This window comes from Hyalella azteca, unplaced genomic scaffold, assembly GCF_000764305.2.
Source record: "Hyalella azteca isolate HAZT.00-mixed unplaced genomic scaffold, Hazt_2.0.2 contig3272, whole genome shotgun sequence".
NCBI lineage: Eukaryota > Metazoa > Arthropoda > Malacostraca > Amphipoda > Hyalellidae > Hyalella > Hyalella azteca.
The window spans coordinates 67,940-89,050 of record NW_025933524.1 but is presented as its reverse complement, the minus strand read 5'-3'; the positions used below and the strand labels follow the sequence as shown (position 1 = coordinate 89,050).

At 38.8% G+C, this 21,111-nt stretch overlaps 1 protein-coding gene across 3 annotated transcripts in view; it reads left to right on the top strand.

The window, feature by feature from the left end:
• The first annotated feature begins 2,097 nt into the window (after positions 1-2,097).
• Positions 2,098-21,111, top strand: part of LOC108666708 (vesicle-fusing ATPase 1-like) — a 63,571-nt gene continuing 44,557 nt past the window's right edge. For 2 of the 3 annotated variants that reach the window (XM_018153624.2, XM_018153625.2), the window contains exons 1-8: positions 11,502-11,663; positions 13,469-13,557; positions 14,738-14,870; positions 17,293-17,524; positions 18,514-18,650; positions 19,092-19,278; positions 19,965-20,599; positions 20,779-20,939. In XM_018153624.2, coding sequence (XP_018009113.1) covers positions 13,472-13,557; positions 14,738-14,870; positions 17,293-17,524; positions 18,514-18,650; positions 19,092-19,278; positions 19,965-20,599; positions 20,779-20,939 — 1,571 coding nt within the window. In that variant the 5' untranslated portion in view covers positions 11,502-11,663; positions 13,469-13,471. Of the gene's footprint in view, positions 2,225-11,501; positions 11,664-13,468; positions 13,558-14,737; positions 14,871-17,292; positions 17,525-18,513; positions 18,651-19,091; positions 19,279-19,964; positions 20,600-20,778; positions 20,940-21,111 lie in introns of those variants that run through there. The other variant, XM_047879521.1, reaches the window with a different exon arrangement.

The following is a 21,111-nucleotide window of genomic DNA, read 5'->3' as shown; positions in this document are numbered from 1 at the left end:
TTTTATTTGAATTTGGTTTAAATCTCATGATACAAATTCTATTCATATTCTAAACATCGCGCGGGATTAAGTTTAAATCCTTTTGGAAATGAACGGAATATTAACATTGAATGAACCGAATTGGCAATTAGTAGAAACGCTATAAATTATTCCAAAGATTTTTTTGAAAAAATATGATTATTCGCAAGCGAAGAAGTTCAAGTAGGCTTCTAAATTTCAGCGGATCGAAAAAACGACAAATGGTTTCGCTTCTTCGTCGCTCGTCAAAAAAAGAACATATCTTGCAGCGTACTGCATGAACAAACCGTGTCAGGGGTGTCTGCATGTCTGCCAACGACTAGTCGTTCGCCAGACTTTTTCTTCTTGTTTGTTCTTGCAGGAGCACTGGAAACTGGTCTATTTAGCCCATGATCAGGGGCCTTATTAACATTTAAATACTCCGTGATGCCATTGATACAAAATTTTTAGCCTATTAGAGGTTAAATATTAATTGTCATCAAATGAACCATAGACAATACTTGCCCTTGCCTACAAAACCTATACTTGTTCAGAAAAATTAATAACGAGAACCGAAAATTAACATACAGTGCCTACTCTAAACAATCTAGTAGTTTTTATTTAGTTGACGCCCCAGCGTTGAAAATCTGAAACATATAAAAACGAAAAAAGTAGCAATAAAACATAAGAAAGCAGAAAACGATGAACACTTGTTCGTCTGACTCGCCTGCTGACCCATCCGTCTAGACGCCCTGACGCCACTGTGCAGAGAGTGGATGAATATTGCAAGATTTTTGGCTACGCTTCAGTAGCAAAATTTACGCCTTCAGAAGATCTTGCCGACACATTTAGATTGAAATTCTTGCATTTAATATATTTGTCAGTCTTCGGCCAACTATTTAAGAAAAAGTAAGGTTTCCATTATGTTGGATGGATCAGGATGCTGGCCTGACGCAGTTCCTGGATTCCGCAACCTGCTGGAAGCATTAAACTCATTTCGCCTGCACGACAGCGCTGCCGAATCTATATAGCTCCTCAAGCAGGGGAAAAAAGATATTTTACACACACTTATTTATTATTCCATCCTAGCAGCTTGACACTTCCTATAGAAGGTTTGTTACTTCGTGACTCGTTTCTATTAGTTTCTGTTAGAATTTACCGTTTTCTCTAGAGTAGGCTTCCATAAATCGCCAATATTTTACTAAACTGTATTGAAGTCTAAAATTTCTAGAGTTTCAAACCGTTCACAATACTGATGAGTTTTTCGATGAAACTAGATGAAGATTGTCCCAGAAACTAAATAGATCAGGCTTGTAATTCTACGTTAATCGTAATGCAGTGGGTTTGTCCGATAAATTGATCCGTCTATTTTCTGTTATTGCCACTAGCTAGGACTGAGATATTCTCAAGCGATTCTGTTTTTTGACAAATCAAACGTGTGAAGATAATTTAATTATGATGCGCCGAGGAACAAAACTGATCTGTCAGCTCCGTTATACATAATAGCAAGGTTATTTTACTCAGAATTAGGTTTAATAGTTTTTATATGTGCTCCAGAGTGTGATAGTTCGATTATATTGGATAAATTACAGGGATTGGCTCCAACCTCCAAGGACAAGGACTGAGAGCTTGACTTCAGTTGGATAAATAATGGCAAGGTCATCACAGCTGTGGTTCAAGATAATAACTGTTTTTCCTCGTTGAAAAGCTGCGTAATGGATCATCACATTATCAGTGTTCCTCTATTCTACGTGTTTTACAATAAAATTATCGGCACTCTTCTGAGTCCACCGTAGCCTATATCAGCTCGTAGCCTCGTACAATTGCTTCAGCTCTATAATACACTACCAATATTGATGCATGGCGAACATCGGTAAACACACCGGCAGCGATATCAAAAGTGCAATAAAAAACGTTTTAGATTTATTATTGGCAATAAAAATATAGAATTTAGTCTGAGAACAAGTAATCTTTAATCGGACACGTTTTCAAGGATTCCAAAGAAAGAGCAGGAATTGGATTCTGCTCTTTTCGACATTCCAAGCGTCAGTGACTGGGTCTGGAATCAGTGAGGTTCAGTGTTACTCCTGCCGTGGAAGAAGTAGGCAATGGCTGCAGTGACAAGGTCGTTTATGGATAAATTCTAAATTCACATTCCAACGAGAACCCAGTAATAATATTAATGCGTTTAACTATCCAAAATTAAATACGCCTAACAACTTAACAAGTAAGTTTCTTTTTAACCTTGTTAGTTCTGCTTGCTTAGTCTTGAAAGTTGAGACTTCAAGTTCAGTCCAGTTCGATCAATGGGCTACCGGTAGTCTCTAGTCTGTCCTCTGTCGTAGTCACTCGTGTAGCCTGGAGGCAAGCCCATGTCATCTGTACCACCGTCCACACGAGTACTGGTAGTTTTTTAATTGAATTTTTACTTTATTTGTTTTAAAATAACTTTAAGCATTGGAGCCTATGACCATAAATTTCTTAAGAAGCGCTTCTATTACTATACTTGACTGAAATAAGAAGTATTTTCCGGTGATCACTGATCAGATTAGCGAATTGTAGCGCTGTCACCCGTGATGAGACCTGTCGTCGATTTTCAACATAGCAGAATTTTCACAGCTTGTTGTGTGTCTCGAACATGCAACTCAGAACTCACAGCTCCGATTTTGCTGTGCTGAACTTCCCGGCCACCTCGCCAATAGCAATATGACCACAACTACATGTCCAGAACCGTCCCGGAGAACTCCCTGCTAAAGTGCTAAGTGCTAATCATGTTATGATCGCAATACGGTATAGTAATTATTTCATTTATTTGTTTATTTGAATCTATGTTTATCTTTATTATTCTGAAGTTTTCTGAGTTCATCTTCAATTTTCTTTATTTATCTTGAAGTATTTTTCTCAATTGTTCGTCAGATTTAGAACTGAACAAATGGTTCTTTGGAGAAGGACGTGTCTGTTGTTAGGTAGCTAAATTGTAGAATATTTCGATAGGATTCAGTCAATTAGGTGGAGGTCGAGAAGTTGGAAGTGTTATACGGCCGTCTCGTGTACACCTGTCTCTTATACACATCTAGATGTGTATAAGAGACAGTACCCAAACATGGTGTCTGGTTATTCAAACCAATGAAAATACTAAGAATTTTACTACGGGGAAGTGTTTTGATTCCTCCTTAATTATTTAAAAATGTATATTTTTGGTTGAGCTATATATTAAAAAGTTACACTTACTACTAGCTTTTACGTGTGTAATTTTTATTTTGAATAACCTGAGTCAGTGTCGGGTAATGCGTTAAAGAAAAATCATTATTTTTATAGTATAAAAAGAGGATTTCNTACATTTAAGGCAATGTAGCGGTAGCGGTAGCGCCCGCTACATATTTAAGTAGCGATACGAGGTTTTGCCGCTACAGCGCTACCGCTACATTTATAGATAAAACCTTTAGATTTTACTTAAGGGGACCGGCTACCCTCCAACAAAACTTTTTTGTTTACAGACGGATCGTTTTGAAACTTGGTACACGTATGTAAAACAGAAATCGAAGACCTATTTGTTCATGTAAATGTAAGAAAATGAAAGAAAACGGCAAATAATGGGTACTCTAAAAAAGTTTATAACTTTTGCAAATCACATCTCATTTCATGTGTCCACTCTCACCATAGAAATTTCGTTTCCATCCGATTTCCTAAACAGGAAATTGAAAATTAAGAGGAACCGCGTGCTACTTCTGGAACAATAGAAACCCCGCACGCCTGTAGCCAATCACCGCCAACGGGTCTGCGTTCAAAGCCAGCATCAGCTGTTGGCGGGTAGCTTCTGCTCCTCTATAGTCCATGACAAGATACCTAGGTATCGTTCCCACGTGTGCAGTTGCTCTCTACGCTGACTGTAAAAAGAAATCGTTACCGCGCAGAATTTTAATGATATGATAGTACTAATAAAACGGTTGTCCACTTAACAATTTTTTGGACTAATTTTTCGCTAAGTTTTTTAAAGCTTATACAAATGTAGCCTGAATGTGTGAAACTCGGAGATAACTCTAATTGATAGGTGTTATCATCTCGATATGAATCGACGATATCGATATATAATAGTATCGGCATTGAATAATAGGCTAAGTTTGGTCTGTTGCTGATTCTTATAATGTTCTTGGTTTGTCTCCTGGAGATACGGGGACTGTTTTTTTTTTTTGACCAGGTTGACTGGTAGACAATACGGAAGGGTGACGGGTGTTGAGTGTGAGGAAGTGAATTGCGGAATTCTCGTTTCTATGCGTGTTCTCCCTCCGAGTGAGCGATGGCTGCTTGCATCACTTTTCGTCCTACTTTGTAATCTTCATCAGCATTGCTTGTTTAGCGCCTGGGTTTACTTTGGGCTGTGGTGCCAATACAGGTTTGAGTTGATTCAATACAGAGACAATTTTCTCTGATACCTAATTTTACAATAAGGAACAATAAATTTGAATATAGTTGAATATTCATCGCAAATGTACCCCTTACTGCTCCGACTGGCGGAGAGTTTTTTCAACTCTCTGTATCTAGAGGCACGACTGTTTCTGAAGCTCGAGTCGCCAAACGGGCCACTTTCCGACTGCATTTGGCCGGCAAAAATCAGCGAATGCCTAAAATTATTTATTTATTTCAATTGAAAAAATTTTGACCCTTTATTTGAAACGAAAAATTTAAGTCTTGCCCTGCCCCAAAGTTTCTATTAAATATTGAATAAGGGGCTTTCTTGTGAGCAAGTTGGCCGTTTTTTCATGCCACCGTCTGACAACTTTGATCTCTAAAGTTGTTCGGTTACTTCAGTAATCAGTTGCCTGTCGACACGACAGAGAGAGGTTACGTCAACTTACGTGTTATTAGTTGAGAAACTCTGCTGCCTTGATCATGGTTGAACTAGTATATATGTATAGTATTGAACTATATATATAGTATTCATTGATGTATAGTATGCATGTATTGAACTAGTATATATTCTGCTTCACTTATTTCTTTGGCATGTGTAAGATGATGGGATCATTTTACATATCGTCAATAACGGTCTATTCAATAATATTTTGAGTTTCAATCATTTTTTCAATGAATTCAATCATTCTTTACGGCTTGCAATTCCGAATTCGCTTGTGTCAAGTTTCTCGTACTCAACTGAAGTAAACGATTTGTGGTACAGTACAGTTGAGTAGAGTAACACTACAGCATTCATTAGACCTTTCCATTAAAAAAAAGCTTTGAAAACCTATGGAATAAGTTCACGATGACTGACTGATGCATAATTCCTGGTTTTTCATGCAGTGTCATCTTTATTTTTTCCGCTTCTTGATAGCAACGATCAGTTTTCTTTTTCATTGCTCGTACAAATTTTAGGAGCAATCTCACGACGTCGTTTGGAAAATGCGTCACTCGTGGTGTTACGACCAAGTCTGTAGTAATTTATTAGTATTATTTACATTTCGCTCGACTTCGCGACTTCCATAATAGATTATTCACTATTATTTACAAGGTCAGAATTATGCTGGTCAGGTAGAACTGCATCTTATTACACTGCATTTCTAATGTTTTCTACGACTTCATCTCCGTACGTTTCCTTCCATTTCCTTGGAATGCAATGCCATGGCCATGTTTCATTTCAAAGTTTCTCATAATGATGGCCACTTGGTTCATTTCAAATCCATTTCGTAATGGCCGCGTGTTGCACCTCTCGTTCTGCGGCTGGTTGTGTTAACTTCAAGATTTTGTGGCTACAAATGATGTCGACTCGAACTTGATTTTGTTGAAGCTAATGTATAAGCAAGTGAAGAATGCTTAATTACTATGTTGCAGGGTAATACTTTAGATTAAGTGCATCCAAAAAAAGGGTGTTTTTTTAATTATATGTTTTTTTGGGGTGTAGATCAAGAATCTGAAATCCGTTTTTGGCGGTCGGCATCGGAAATTTTTAATGGAACCTGTTCCTAACTGGACCTAACCTGCGAGGTTTTCGTTGATTGGCTAGGTTTTTCCGGTCGCCGGACGGACTCCAAACATAGAAAAAACCTATTGCTAGGTTTTTCCAGCCGCCGGACGGACTCCAAACATAGGAAAAACCTATTGGCTAGGTTTTTCCAGCCGCCGGACGGACTCCAAACATAGAAAAAACCTAGCCGATCAACGAAAACCTAGCAGGTTAGGTCCAGTTAGGAACAGGTTCCATTAAAAATTTCCGATGCCGACCGCCAAAAACGGATTTCTGATTCTTAATCTACACCCCAAAAAACATACTATAAAAAACACCCATATTTTTGGATGCACTTAATCTAAAGTGATACCAGTTGCGGACTGGAACATGCCATATATTGTGTCAAATCTTCTGCAGTTATCATTGTGGATTACTGAAAAATTCCATACCTAATGAATTCTCGTGCAGCTTGACTTCTGCCTTATTTCAGAAATCGAAAGTTCGTCGAATCAAACTTTATTATTTTTTATTGCCGCCTACTACTCCATCAAGTGAGGAAAGGGCCTCCTTGTACAGCCTTCATTTTTACGTGTAGATTTTTATAGTTGACCAATCCTCAATTTTTTATGTTGTTGTTGTTGTTGAAGAACAATCATTGTTTAAGCTTTCATAGTCATTAATCCTCATTCTTCTGATCAACTGTGTCAATGTGCACGATTTAAAATCTATTTTGACATGTCACTACGAAATTCGTCTGATTTATGACGTGCTGGAATGTATTTTTGGGAACGATATACGCTGGCTCGGGATTTCAGTAAAAGTGTTAACCCTAGCACTATTGATACTCTGGTTAATTTACTACAGGATAACATTGTGGTCATTTATGATTAATGTAAAAGATCTAACGCATCATTGATTTTTGAAATTCGATTTAAGCCGTTTTCATTGAATAAATTTCTAAGAAAATGACAATAGTCGGGGAATCGCGATGCTCTTAATCAGCTAAATGCAACGTGTACACTCTAAAAATTTTAAGGCAATGTAGCGGTAGCGGTAGCGCCCGCTACATATTTAAGTAGCGATACGAGGTTTTGCCGCTACAGCGCTACCGCTACATTTATAGATATAGCATTTAGATTTTACTTGATAGTATTAAATATTATTTAAAAACCAGCATGATACACACCTAATATAAATTACAGAATAAAACTACGAAAGATTTCGCTGTAATGTTGTCAACCTCAGCATGTTACTAGTGTTAACATGTTAGTTGTTACTTGTTAAGTTGTTACCAGTTACCACTTACAGGTATTTTTTCATGTTTCAGTTTGCTTAGTTATTTTTTATGTTTCACCTTCCATACATGGATGTCTACTTTAACACGTTGACTACGAAGTGGTACGTACATACATATGCGTACCACGAAATGTATTCCTCCAGGACGTAGTGGTATACTCAATTCAGGTTGCCTAAAATTGGCAATTGAGAAAAACTCCGGAAAAAATTACCGTCTGGCAACCCTGTTTAAAAACGGTACAAAAAATGAAATAATAGTACAAGATGAAGCAATCGTAGTCAACGTGTTAATCTACCAATCTCAAAAATGAAACATATAAATAAAATACTTAAAAATACTTTTTAAAAAAACACGTTTTTCTTGTTAATTTATTTTCTACTTTTTAGTCCACAAGAAAAACGTGGTTTTTTAAAAAGTTTTTTTTTTAAGTATTTTATTTTCTCCTTTTTAGTCCGTTGTGCTACACATGAAAAACGTTGTTGCGAGCCAATTTACTTGACTTGACGTACGTATCGACGATACGCAGCGTAAGCGCCTGCTCGTCTATAACGTCAGCGCCCGCACGTCATACTATATATATACTGTTTATATATACTTTACACAATTAAGCTAATTTAGGTCTCTAATTGCTAGTTTTTATGATTGTATCTGGAATTGTTAGGCGAAAATAGCCTGCATGCCGAATCTCAGATTTCTAGAGCAATCAGAAGTGGGCTAACTTTCATTGTCAATGTTAACAACAAACAAACAAATAAACAAACAAACAAACAAACGCGAAGCTAAGCTAAGAAAAACGTGTTAAAAACGTTTTAAAAAGGACTGATTTTTTATATGGATATGTGGATAATTTTTTAGATTGATAGATTAAAGTACACATCCATGTATAGGGAAGGTAAAACATAAAAATAACTGTAACTTTTATTTACTCATTTTACTGTATCTAACACGTACTAGTACGGTTAGGTTTATTGCAATAAAGTTGCATTGAAATGTTTTGAAAATATCCATTAAATGTTTATGAGTAAATCCCAATATCAGAACAATAAATATTTAGAGACTTCCAATAATTTTGGCCTTTGTAGCGGCTAATGTAGCGGCGCTACATTTTACTGTAGCGGTGGCGGTAGCGCTCGCTTCAATCTAGTGGGTGTAGCGGTAGCGGTAGCGCCCGCTACATTTAGAGCATGTAGCGGTAGCGCCGCTACATTTCAAAGTAGCGCTGCCCAGCCCTGCCCACGAGTGTGTGATGTTGCATCAGATCTAGCAGTGATGCAATGGCAGTGCTGATTGTTTTTCAACAAGCCACGCACACGCAACGTGATCCATTGGCTGCACATAGTGCACACTACTCGTGCAAAGATGCATGCAGCCATGCACAGCTTATCATGACTTCAAGCCTTCACTTTTCAAACTCAGTGACGCTGCAACTGGCTGTCAGAGTGGTGTGCCTGTGTTGCCACGCGAGCCTCACCAATAGCCGCGAACAATACGGATAACTCGTTTTAGATTTATTTTGATGGCAGGTTGGCCGTCAGTGTAGATCCTATTAGAATGTTTCGCTTGAATATTCAGGATTTCATCAGAAAGGAAACCGTGGTATCAAGTCTAGGAATAAGAGTGCGTGTTACTGCTTAATCCTGTAGCAACGGGCGGCATAATGGGTAATGACGAACAAGCGGCTTGATCGAAAGCTCGCGTAAACAGATTGCCGCAATCGGGATTGTACATTTAGAAACGCGTTTGACTCTAGACGCGCAGTACGACGGTGATAGATAGAAAGTTCAAATGACACTAGCGGCTGAAGGAGGTGACTAATGTCTAGGAACATTTCCGGCCAGCATTGCGTCAGCCACGCGGTCGACAGCATATACATACACCATGGCATGCGCAACTAACTGATGAGGCTACAGTGTACTTCTTTTCATTTACCTCAATGTGAACTTGCATTTTTAATTGTAAGTTAGAATTCGTTGTGCTTTTCCTTATTAAAGTATGAAGAGATTTACGTGGGTAATAATTACCTTGTTGTTCTCTTTTGATGCCTTGGTAATTACCGTACTGTGAGCAAGTTTCCATTATGATGGACTCTGGTGAGTCTGAGGAGCGATGTCGCAAGTGAATTCGAGATCTTCTAAATCGGTGTCAGATGCAAGGTACCTCGGCGTGATAGATATTCTCTGGCTTGCAAGAATCTTTTCACGCATATTTCAATTCATCTTTTCAATTTCAGGCCGTACTAACTCATCAGCTAATCAACTTTTTCGTCCATTCTCAAAAAGTTCCTGTTGCCTTTTTATTACGAATTATTTACTAAATGGCTTTTATTAATCAGCGGCGAGTTATATACAGTATCTGTTGAAGAGGCGAGCACTCGTTTTTTAGTGACGGTTATTATTCTATTTCCTCCATCAAATTGCTTTCTGAAATGCAGCGACTCTTGTATCATTAACGGTAGAACAATGCACGAAACTGATTGGTTGTTAAATTGTCCGTTTGAATTCTTCACTCGTTCAAGTAAATTTTCGAAAATATTCGCCATCTAATATACCTGAGAAATTTTAATATAGTGGGGAAAATTCCAGACAATTATACTTGCTAGAGCATCACGCGATACCGTGACGCTTAGAGGATTACCTACTTATGCGTGACATCACTGACCTCGCACTGTCATACCCGTCTTGCAACTAATCAGAATCAGATGACCAGAGAGCACTCGCCGTTTGGTTTTGTACGTCTCAAGTTGAGGTGCTTGCTCATACACGGGGACGGGGCGAGTTGTCAGTTGTGTGCGCCAGCGACAGTAGGCAATCAGATTCTACACCCTACTCGCAACTCGCACGGTTGCCAGATGGTTCTTTACCTGCCAAATTTAAAAATTATGGCCTTTTATCATCCCATTGGCCTTACAAAATTTATGAGGCCAAATTGTCTCGTTACGGCTTTTTATTTTAAATAGGTTGCTTTCAAGGAACAACCAGCGAAGGCAGAGCGTGTAGTACACTGTAAAGTTTCCCCTTCTAAAAGGGACTAAATTTATTTAGTACTTTTAGTGGTTACAGCAGAGTTTCTCCATGCATTTAACATTTTAGTATGAGGTACTAGAAAATTAACTTTGAATTGGTATTATCCTCCCTATGCTCCTAACAATTTGTTGAATTGCCAATTCGACTTAAACTAGTTAGGCTAGGTATTATTTTGGTCAGTCGTGAAGACGTGTCATCTGGACCAGTGATTTTCATATCAAATTGTCCTAGGATGGAACGTTTTCAATTAATTCTGGCTCGTTTTCTATCAAGTGATTAGAATATTTTTTAGGCAATACATTATTATTTGGTCATGTTTTTGAAAAGTTCATAGCATTAATGTTCAATATACACCTTAGTCTTTCAGACTGCGCCATCTTACTACTACTATACAGAAATGAGTTTGAAATAGATTTTCTTCTTGTATGCATAAATATCGCGAATATGAAGATAAACTTGGTGAACTTTTTTCGAAAATTTCGATGTCAAAATGCCCTACCATCCGGCAACTCTGTAATCTGAAGAATAGACCCGCCAGCGACCGACACGTAGCGTGTATTTGTCCTGACTGTTCTCGTGGAGCTCTAAGTTCAGTCTGCTGCAACAGTAGGTTTGTTTGTGTCGTGAGTGTCCGTACCGCCGTCTAGTGCGCGTCATGTAAACTTTATACGTCTGTGTGCGTTTCCAGTTTCAATTTTTGTGAAATTTGGATGAATCATGCACGAGTTAGCTGACATAGAGCTTGGAAATGTCTTGATTTAAAAACCAACTTTGTGTTTCTATTTTTTAAACCTGTAATTTCTACCGAAAATTTGATTTTTTTTATTGTCATACCAGATATGTTTAATTATAATTGAGGCAATACAGTATACATCAGACTGTTTCAGTGAATAATATTCAATTTCAATATACTAGTGGGCAAGGTGTCCCAGTGGTTACAGTTCAGAGTAGGTAATTATGATCAGAGCAGGGAGTTGCGGTTCGATACTATTGCAACTTGCAAGTCTGCAACAAGCTATGATATTTCTGCAATGTTAAGAATTGGCAATACCGCAATAGGTCTTATGGCCTACAAGTAGGTAATAATCACTGACACTGCAATTACTATTAGTGTTATTAATAAAGTAGAAACTTGCAGAAAGGGAGTAGCTAAGTATATATTCATCTAGGTATATTTATGGATGACTTTTATTTCTGCAATCAAAATTTATTTAAAAAAATGTTTACATTAGTATTTTAATTTACAGAAATTTTTGGATCTAAGTTCATTTTTTTGGACTCAACATTAAAAAAAGAACACTAATGCCAGTAAAGGGCAATCATATCCAGCCTTTATGTTCATATCAAAAAACCAAACAAATAAGGATGCTATTGAAGTGAATGTGCCCTGAAGATCTAAACAGTTTTTGTGAGTATTGTCTTATAGACTAGGCCTAATATAGCTTATAGCTTATTCTATGGAGGGTGACAAAGGGGGTAAATTTTATGTTGTTTTCCAAAATTTGTGCAAAATTATAGAGCAAGATTACTTGATAAAAAATAATAATATGAGGTTCATGGTTTCACCCTTCTTTAAGTTTAAAGTCTTGGTCACAATTTCAATTTTTTATGTATAGCAATAAAGCTCTGTTAGCCCTTTTGCAGGTAAGTTACCATATATAGTTCCTCCAGGTTCCAGTATCCAGAGCCCTTCATAGTTCTTCCTTGGCTGTGGGTTATCTCGGGCTAGTCCCTAGGCGGCTAGGCCCTAGTCACTTCTCACTTCCACAATGGAGCCTGGTTTGTCTTTTAGGCAATGTTATGATGTCTCTAGGCTCTGTCCCATTCTGGAAGTCAGTCAGAAGCAAGAAGCCGCCTGTGAATGAAGGGAAACTCCCATGCTTGCTGGCAACTCAACAATTTTTTTAAAACATGCGGTTTATTTTTGCTCATCTGGCTTCTCTGTGTTTCTACCTTATGTCAATAATATAGTACTTACCTTAAAATGGGGTTACTTTGACCCATGCCCATGGGGTAACTTTGAACACTTTTTGTTTTTTTAACAAAAACCCCCAAAACTCAAATGATTTTACATAGAAAAATTTTGTCAAATGTCAATGGCCATCAAAGGCCTAATACTGAGGCTATGTAACACAATAGAAAGATTTAAAAAGTTTGCATATCTAATAGTAATAGGTTAAAATTAAAAAATAGGTAATAATGTGACCCACTAAAAAGAGTTATTATTTAAAGCCTGTCAGAGTACCCCCTCCAATTTTTTTATTTTTTGGTAAAATAACTCCAGGTTTTGATGCATTGTAGTAGAACTCTTCTAGTACCCCAAGAGCTGGGGTAACAAAGACCATCACTTTTTTTGAAATTGCATCAAAACTATGAGAAGCAGGAGCCAGCAATTTATGGTGAGTAAAGCTAGAGTATATACCTGGATTTTGCATGTTTCAATTTAAGTTTAACTTATCTAGTAAAAAAATGGCATTTTGAAAAAAAAAGTGGTCAAAGTTACCCCATTTTACGGTACTGTCTTTTAACCAAGTTTGCTGATTTTTTTTCTGCCTCATATTAAATTTGCCAAGTCATCAAACTGGAAATGCTTAACAATGCATGTTTTTTAGACATTTAGCTTTAAATAATTTATGTTGGTTCATTTTATTATGATCCTTGATTTGTGGTTCCTCTGTGCAGCATTTGTAAACTATCTGCCACCTATGATTTATGACTTTTATATTGTTTTAATCCTCATTGTATTGAAGCTTTTAATTTAATTATTTTTTTCTTGTAGCTGGTGCATGAGCCATAGAATTGTATAGATTGTTGGTATATTTATTTTGTCTATTTTGAAGTGTTTGAAAAGACCTATGGTAGCCTTCTCATTGGTATGCAGCTAGACTGAAAATTGAAATCTCAAAGCTTTGGGCAGCTGGCTTGTGGATACAGACCTAGCTGCAGGGATTAGGAAAAGACTGCAATGCATCATCCACTTGTACTCTTTTTGGGCCTCAACTCAATGATTGCAATCTTATTTAGTGGAAAATTTCATTTTCAAAAAATTTCACTTATGATTCGGAATAATTTACTGGTCCAAAGAGCGGCCGTTTGAATTGAATACTAAATGAACCGGATCGATCTCTACATAGCAGCAATCATTGTAAAATGTCTTGCAGCTCATGAAGAATCTATGATCATGATTATAATATCTGCTTGCCATTTTTTTAGATCATGAAGGTGGCCAAGTGTCCCAGTGAGGATCTCTCCCTCACCAACTGTGTGATAGTCAATGAGGCAGACTTCAGCAAAAAAGTCAAGTAAGACATTATATATACTAATAGATATACTGTAATTTTAAAATTCAGGTTTAGGTTCTTTGATATAGGTTCATAAAACACTGCATACCTAATGCATTCAGATAATTTTCTGTTTCAGTAGCTTTTAAATCATATAAATGCATCCTATTTAGACATTTTGCAGTAGCATAACAACCCAAAGTCAGTAGAATCAACCAGAGTGACAATTCTCTCTATGGGTGACTAGCATGCATCATAATCTCAACAATTGTATACCAGCATTGCAGTAGTAGATATTCAGTGCATACAGACACTGAGGTGCTCCAACAGAGGAAATTGTACTGAAATATGCCTACAGCACAGGGCGAGAAATAAAACTGCATCACAAGTACCACATCTATGAGGGTTGATGGGTTCAGTTTTCCTAGCATCATGTTTTAGGTTAGTGCCCTTTTCTCCCCCAGATGGAGTTTCCTAAGCTCATTTGTTTTTAGCACATTTTCTCATTTATAGAAAAAATGCACTATTGTGCTCGCCATGTCCGTCTGTCTGTCTGTCCGTCCGTCCGTGACCTCATGTTTTCGTCGATGAGAAAATGCGCTCTTTGTCACTCACTGCAGTGAGTACTGAGTTATATTTTTTATATCATTTGATGGATTATTTGATGCCATAAATCACTTCCATATAGAATCTTTGTGATATTATTTGTGCTCCAGTTTATTATAAATTCCTCAGCAATTTTGATGAACTGCACTACATGTGTTGTAGTACCCTAATCCAGAAAAACCATTATTTTAACTGATGATTTTTTTTAACCAAATAACATCCTCTTGTTTGACACTTTGATAGGTTTAGATTTGTTTAATGGAATGAGACTTGAATTTTCATGCGTTTCCTTTAATTTTATATTAACAGATGTTAGAAATTTTATATGTAATGCATTAGTTTCTTGGGCTGTAAGTTGGATTTATTGGAGTGACAATCTTGATGAAAAGTTGCAGATCATGATGTGAAACAATTTTTTGTGATATATTATTTTAAAAGTAAAGTAGGGTTTGTGTGGTCTGGTCTCAGGTAGTAATTGGCCACTTTCTGGCACCTGCACTTGTTCTTAAAGTCTACAGTATTGCTTGTTGTCGTGCTAATTAGTCAGTAATCTTTGAATTATATGTGCATCTCATAATACTGATGATGCTGGCAGGTATGTGTGCATCACAACACCAGACCGGCGTCCCTTAATCTACACAGTCCTGCACAATGGTGCTGTCAAACCAGGCTATGTTGGCTTCAATGTCATCCAGCGCAAGCAAATTCTTGTGGAGCTCGACCAGGAGGTGTGTTGGCAACTTTTATTTGCATCCTTTTTTTAACTTGAAATAGTTTGTGTCGTTTGTTCCTGTTGTTATGGGTCATCTTTATTAGTTGAAAGGGGTAAGATATTCAATGTTCTTTACCTCAAGATGTTGAATAAAAGATAACCTCCCAACTCTCCTTATAAACAGCCCTGTCCACAAGATGTTTTTTCTCTTTTGTTTAACTTTATTTTATTCTGATGTAATATTTAAATATTAGGGTACTTAAAATTTGAGCTTAGGTGGGAACTTGATACTACTGAAGCAGCAAATGACGCAAATGGGAACCCTTACTAAGAAACAAAATTGAATAACCAGGCTACCAGATGGAATCTAACCAAAAGAGACCACCTAACTGACAAACAGGTAAGCAGAACAGCCAAACCTAACCAGCAAATTGGGGCATGGGATGCTTAATAGAGCACTTGGAAATACCATTGTAAAATATTTACGTTATCAACACAACACAAACATTATTGAACACAAATATCAATATTAACTTCAAAATATATATGCACAGAAACTATAATACAAGATAGCAGATAAATATATTTCTCCACCTATAACAGTGTATCAACCACTGCATAAAAATCTTCATCGAGGCATATACAGGCAGTAATTAAAAAGGTATATATTGGCAAACATAAGCAACTACTCACCAACCACAGGCAGTAGTGCAAGTACAAAGTAAGTGGTGATAGGATATTTGCAATTTGATTCATCACTGACACATGAAATAATGGTCTGCAAAAAGGCAAAGAGAATGAGAAGAAGAGCACTGGCAATAATAAAATGAGTAATTTCAATATGATTGGCACAATTCAGCCTAAATTGCAGTAACTTGTAGCTGGAGGAGCGTCACTTCCCCAAGTGGGTTTGGGTATCCACCACTCTCAGCAGTATGAGTGACAGCCCATAACACTCAGCTAGATTCACTAGAACAGCATAACTCTAAAAGTACAGGATGTCACTTCATTGTTTCAATTTGCAGTGCTTGAAAGATCCATAGAGTCCCAAAACTTCATTATTGCAATTTTAAAGGCCTTAATGGTGATGATCAAAGCACTTCTAAGAGAATCTGTCATAAGTGGCATACAAAATCTGAGCATCATTTCTACTCGGCCATCTCAACTCTTGCCATTACTTCCAAAAACCATTGCTCAGCTGGGATAATAGCAACTGGTCAGTAATGACCAACTCATCCAGCCAACCACAAACTCCATCAAGCACTCATTTTTACTGCCTGTGCACGGGTAAAATGTAGCCAATGGCTATGCTTGTGTACTGGCTATGCGGGTATAGTATATTCACTCAACTCCTACAAACACCAGCGTGACTCCTACAAACACCAGCATTACACAAATTTGACCTCAGCTGGCATTACCAAGTGCATCCTTCTGCAGGAATACCTAGTACAATCAATCTACTGGCAGCATCACCACATCACATCTACCTTGCAGCTGTGGTCTGAGCTGATGCAGTGGTAGCCTCCATGGAATTTGGGCTTCTTCTTGACGTGACAGGATCTGGAGAATAACAACTACAATGGAGGCCACCTGAAGCCGTTCTGGAACTGGTAACAATGATTCTTCTTGCAAGGATCTTGATGCTTCATGATCGAAAACTGGCCTGACCGGTTTTCCCAACTTGCTTTCTGCATGCCTATAGCCATTTCAACTAACCCTGCAAATGGAAAACAAAAATTTAACTGTAGTTACCACTACAATGGCTTCTATCTTTGCCATTTTTGAAGCTTATTATAAGGACCAATGCATGAGAAAGGATGACAGAAGAAGTCTGCTGTTGTTGAGCTGGACAAAGAACAGTCTCTGCTAATGTTGAGCTGGACAAAGAGGAGTCTCCGCTGTTGTTTAGCTTAACCAGGAGGAGTCTCCACTAATGTTGAGCTGGAACAGAAGGAGTCACTGCTGTTGCTAAGCTGGACCAGGAGTCTCTGCTGTTATTGAGCTTGACTAAAAGGAGTCTCCACTGTTGTTGAGCTGGAACAGAAGAAGTCTCTGCTGCTGTTGAGCTAGACCAGGAGGAGTCTCCATTGTTGTTTAGCTGGACTAGGAGGAATCTCCACTGTTTTTGAGCTGGAACAGGAGGAGTCTCCGCTGTTGTTGAGCTGGAACAGGAGGAGTCTCCACTGTTGTTGAGCTGGAACAGGAGGAGTCTCCGCTGTTGTTGAGTTGGACCTGGAGACTTTGCTGTTGCTGAGCTGGACCAGGAGTATTCTCCTTTGTTATTGAGATGGACCAGGAGGAGACTGTTGTTGTTGAGTTGTACCAGGTGTGTTAACCGCAAATGGTTGCATCAGTCTAAGGTGGTCCAAAATTTCCTACAGCTTTGGAGTAAAATGACTGGCAAGATCTTGTGTTACTATTACTTTCTTGTTCCACAGATCAATGTGGAGGCATTCACGCCAGACCCTCAGCGGCAGCTGATCAGCACCCTGGTGCTGGAGGCGGACTTCCTGCAGAAGAAGAGCACCACCAACGAGCCCTACAACACCGACCAGATGGCCGTCAACTTCCTGGAGCAGTTCCCCCGCCACGGCTACCACATTGGCCAGCCGCTCGTCTTCAAGTTCCTTGACAAGAAAACCCTGTCCATCAGAGTCAAGGAGATGGAAGGTGGGTTTTGTGATTTTTTTTATATATTTTTCAGAGCTAGGTTTAGATCCTAATGAAGGATGCATACCAGATGCTGGAATTACAAATAAGGTAACAAATTTTTTAACCCTAGTTGCCTTATGCGCGCGGAACAATTGACTTGGTTAGAATAACTTTTATTAAATGAACATCATACATCACAGACTTGTCGACTGAGATATTTCTTCACTGAAGTATGTTTTCTGTTTTTGGTCTCCAATAATACTATTTCAACTGGAACAGTTTATGTAAATTGTCTTCCTATTGTGTTCAAGTTGCTTAAAAATTTTGGTTAGGGATAATATGGTGGCTTGTGTGGCTGCTGTGTTGCAATGCTCTTCTTAATTGGCTGCCTCACTGCCACCTCCGTCCATCGCCGTTGAGGTTTCCGTTTAGTAACGCATGCATTCAAGTTTAAATTACTTCCATTGGTATAGATGGAGAACATGCTCACTACTAAAACATCTATTTTCTTTGCAATGGATTCTCATGTTCAATATCAGTGTTAGATTGAACACTTCGCTTTGTTGCGAGTCAACATGATAATCAAAAGTGGTGAAATTTTTTATACCTTGGCCGGAAAGCATGACAAGTTCTGATGCATCTTTATTTAATTCATTCTTCTACCCTTTTGAATATCGATATTGCAAATCGCAATTTAGGTATAGATTTAAATCCTGTGTATTACTTCATACTTGACCTTGCAAATTTGAAGGTTAACTATTTAACACAATGAGCCATTGGTTTTATGTTATAACACTACTTACTAAGATCAGTTCACTTATGTGTCGTAATAAGTGAAAAGTTCTGTCAGAGTTTCTACCACTATATGTAATACTCTTCTTCCAAGAGTATGGGAGAACTGTATGTTATAATGGTACATAAGGTGAATCAGAATTGTAATTTATATGAATATTATTGTTTTGTTTATTTATGTTATGTATATGAATATTATGAATGACTTTGTGCAGCGGCGGATATGGACGCAATGGCAAGCGGCAAGAAGTCGGAGCCCCGCAAGCTGGACTTTGGGGTCCTCAACCCCAACTCGTCCATCATCTTCGAGAAAGCCGAGGGCTCGGCCCTCTTCCTTACCGGCAAAGCCAAGGTCAATAAATGCATAGCAAGTATTCAACCACAAAATTACCTGCAATTTTTTCAGCAAAATGTATGTATACTGATTTAGGATCGTAGCTTGAAGTTTCTGCTCCTCTGATATTTATCAATTCAAAGTGATACGTTCATGGTTAGATGCAATATCTATTACATGAACATTTAAGTCTGCACCTGAAACGATTTGTTTCTTATCATTTCAGTTGCTGCAACTGCCGCACATGAGCCTATTTACTTGCACCAGGTTCAATCCAAATCAATTTTTTCTAGTCTTAATCAATCTTCTTTTTTGAGTAATTAATCGAAATTATACAGATACTTAGCAGCAGGCTTGGCTTGAGAAAATGGATCGATGGGTTCTGTTCTCCAGCCTTGATCAGAAATATTTATTAGTGATTAAATTATTCTGGGTAAAACATGTGGAGGCAATTTGCAGGCGCGGCAGTCGCACACGAGTTTGTTCGCCGCGGACTGGGACTTCCAGAAGATGGGCATCGGCGGCTTGGACGAGCAGTTCGTGCAGATCCTGCGACGCGCCTTCGCCTCGCGGGTCTTCCCTCCCGAGGTCGTTGATACGATGGGCATCAAGCACGTCAAGGGCATCCTGCTCTACGGGCCACCTGGTACGTTGTCATTTGTCTGAGAACCTCTATGGGCCTCTTGGTATGTAGTGGTTTTGGGGGGACATGAACATCTGCTGTATGGCCCCCTTACCTTGTCCTTTATCTTAGAACCCGAACCCGCCCGACTGTTCAAACGGCCCCCCTCGCCTTACTATTTCAAAAATAATTAATAAGGCGAATAATAATTATATTATTATTTTCTGCATTCCAATAAGTCATAGGCCAAGACGCTGTAGAAAATCCCTCGAAGCAACATTATTATTGATTACATTTAGCCCATATCTAAATTGCGGGAGATCTAGCATTATACCGTGATAGTATCACCGCCTGCATAAGCCAGAAAAACTATACACAAATCATTACACAGACAAACCGCCTTTCCCATGGAAATGAGCGGAACATCAAACTAAGATAACGAAACCCATGGTGAACCACCATTCTTGGAATGGAGAATTTGACTCAGAACACGTACTCCTAACGTACGTGTAACGATACGCCTCCAAACACGTATCAGGCAGTAAGCCTGTGGCCACTAATGAGTTGATTTGATGTAACTGAATATGGTATATTCGGCTTAAATGTGTAAAGCACTAGAAAACCGAATCTTATTGTATCAGTAACTACTGATAGGATTTGCTCGAAAAATGCTTAATTATATGAATTTAAGAGTATCATTGCGTTCACAGGCACGGGCAAGACACTCATGGCGCGACAGATCGGTAAAATGCTGAATGCTCGTGAGCCAAAGATTGTCAACGGGCCCGAGATTTTGGACAAGTACGTGGGCGAGTCGGAGGCCAACGTCCGCCGCTTGTTCGCCGAGGCCGAAGAAGAGGAGAAAAGGATGGGGCCAAACTCCGGGCTGCATATCATCATCTTTGATGAGATAGACGCCATTTGCAAGCAGCGAGGATCTGTTGCTGGGAACACGGGCGTCAACGACACTGTGGTTAATCAGCTCCTGTCCAAGATTGATGGAGTTGAGCAGCTCAACAATATTCTTGTTATAGGCATGACCAACCGCAAAGATATGATGGATGAAGCGCTAATGCGACCGGGGCGACTAGAGATTCAAGTGGAGATTTCGCTACCTAACGAGAAAGGCCGGTTTGATATCCTTAAAATTAAGACAAACAAGATGGCCACGCACGGTAAGCTGGACCCCGATGTTGATATTGCGGAGCTGGCAGCTCTTACAAAGAATTTTTCTGGCGCTGAACTTGAAGGTTTGGTGAAAGCTGCATCTTCTTCGGCCCTGAAACGGTACATCCATCTTGGCAACCAAATCAAAGTGGATCCTGATGCTATCGACAAGCTCAAGGTGGTTCTCTCTCAAAGTTTCCTTTTCAAGTTCCTAATTTTCATGACACATGCGGACTTCAACGTTTTACCATTTTCTCCCACTATTTAAAAAGCAGCTAATGATTGATCTTGGTCTATCCTGTATAGCAGCTAATAGTTGAACCTTGCCTATATAATGGTTTAACTTTGACCACCCAGGTGACCCGAGCGGACTTCATCTACTCCCTGGAGAACGACGTGAAGCCTTCCCTTGGCACCAGCGATGAGGCCCTCAATGAGTTCATCGAGCGCGGCATCATCAGCTGGGGCCACACCAGGGACCTGCTGGAGCGGGGCCTCATGTTCGTCAAGCAGGCCCGGTGAGCTCAACTTCTTCACACTCGCTTCCTCATACCTCACTTTCAAATCATAGCAGTTCTATAATAGTTTCTAACTGGCATTTCATAGGTGGCTACTTAGGTACACCGGCGCGAGAAGACCATCTTTGAAGATAAAGCTCTGCTTTGTGGTACTCCACACTTCTCATTCCTT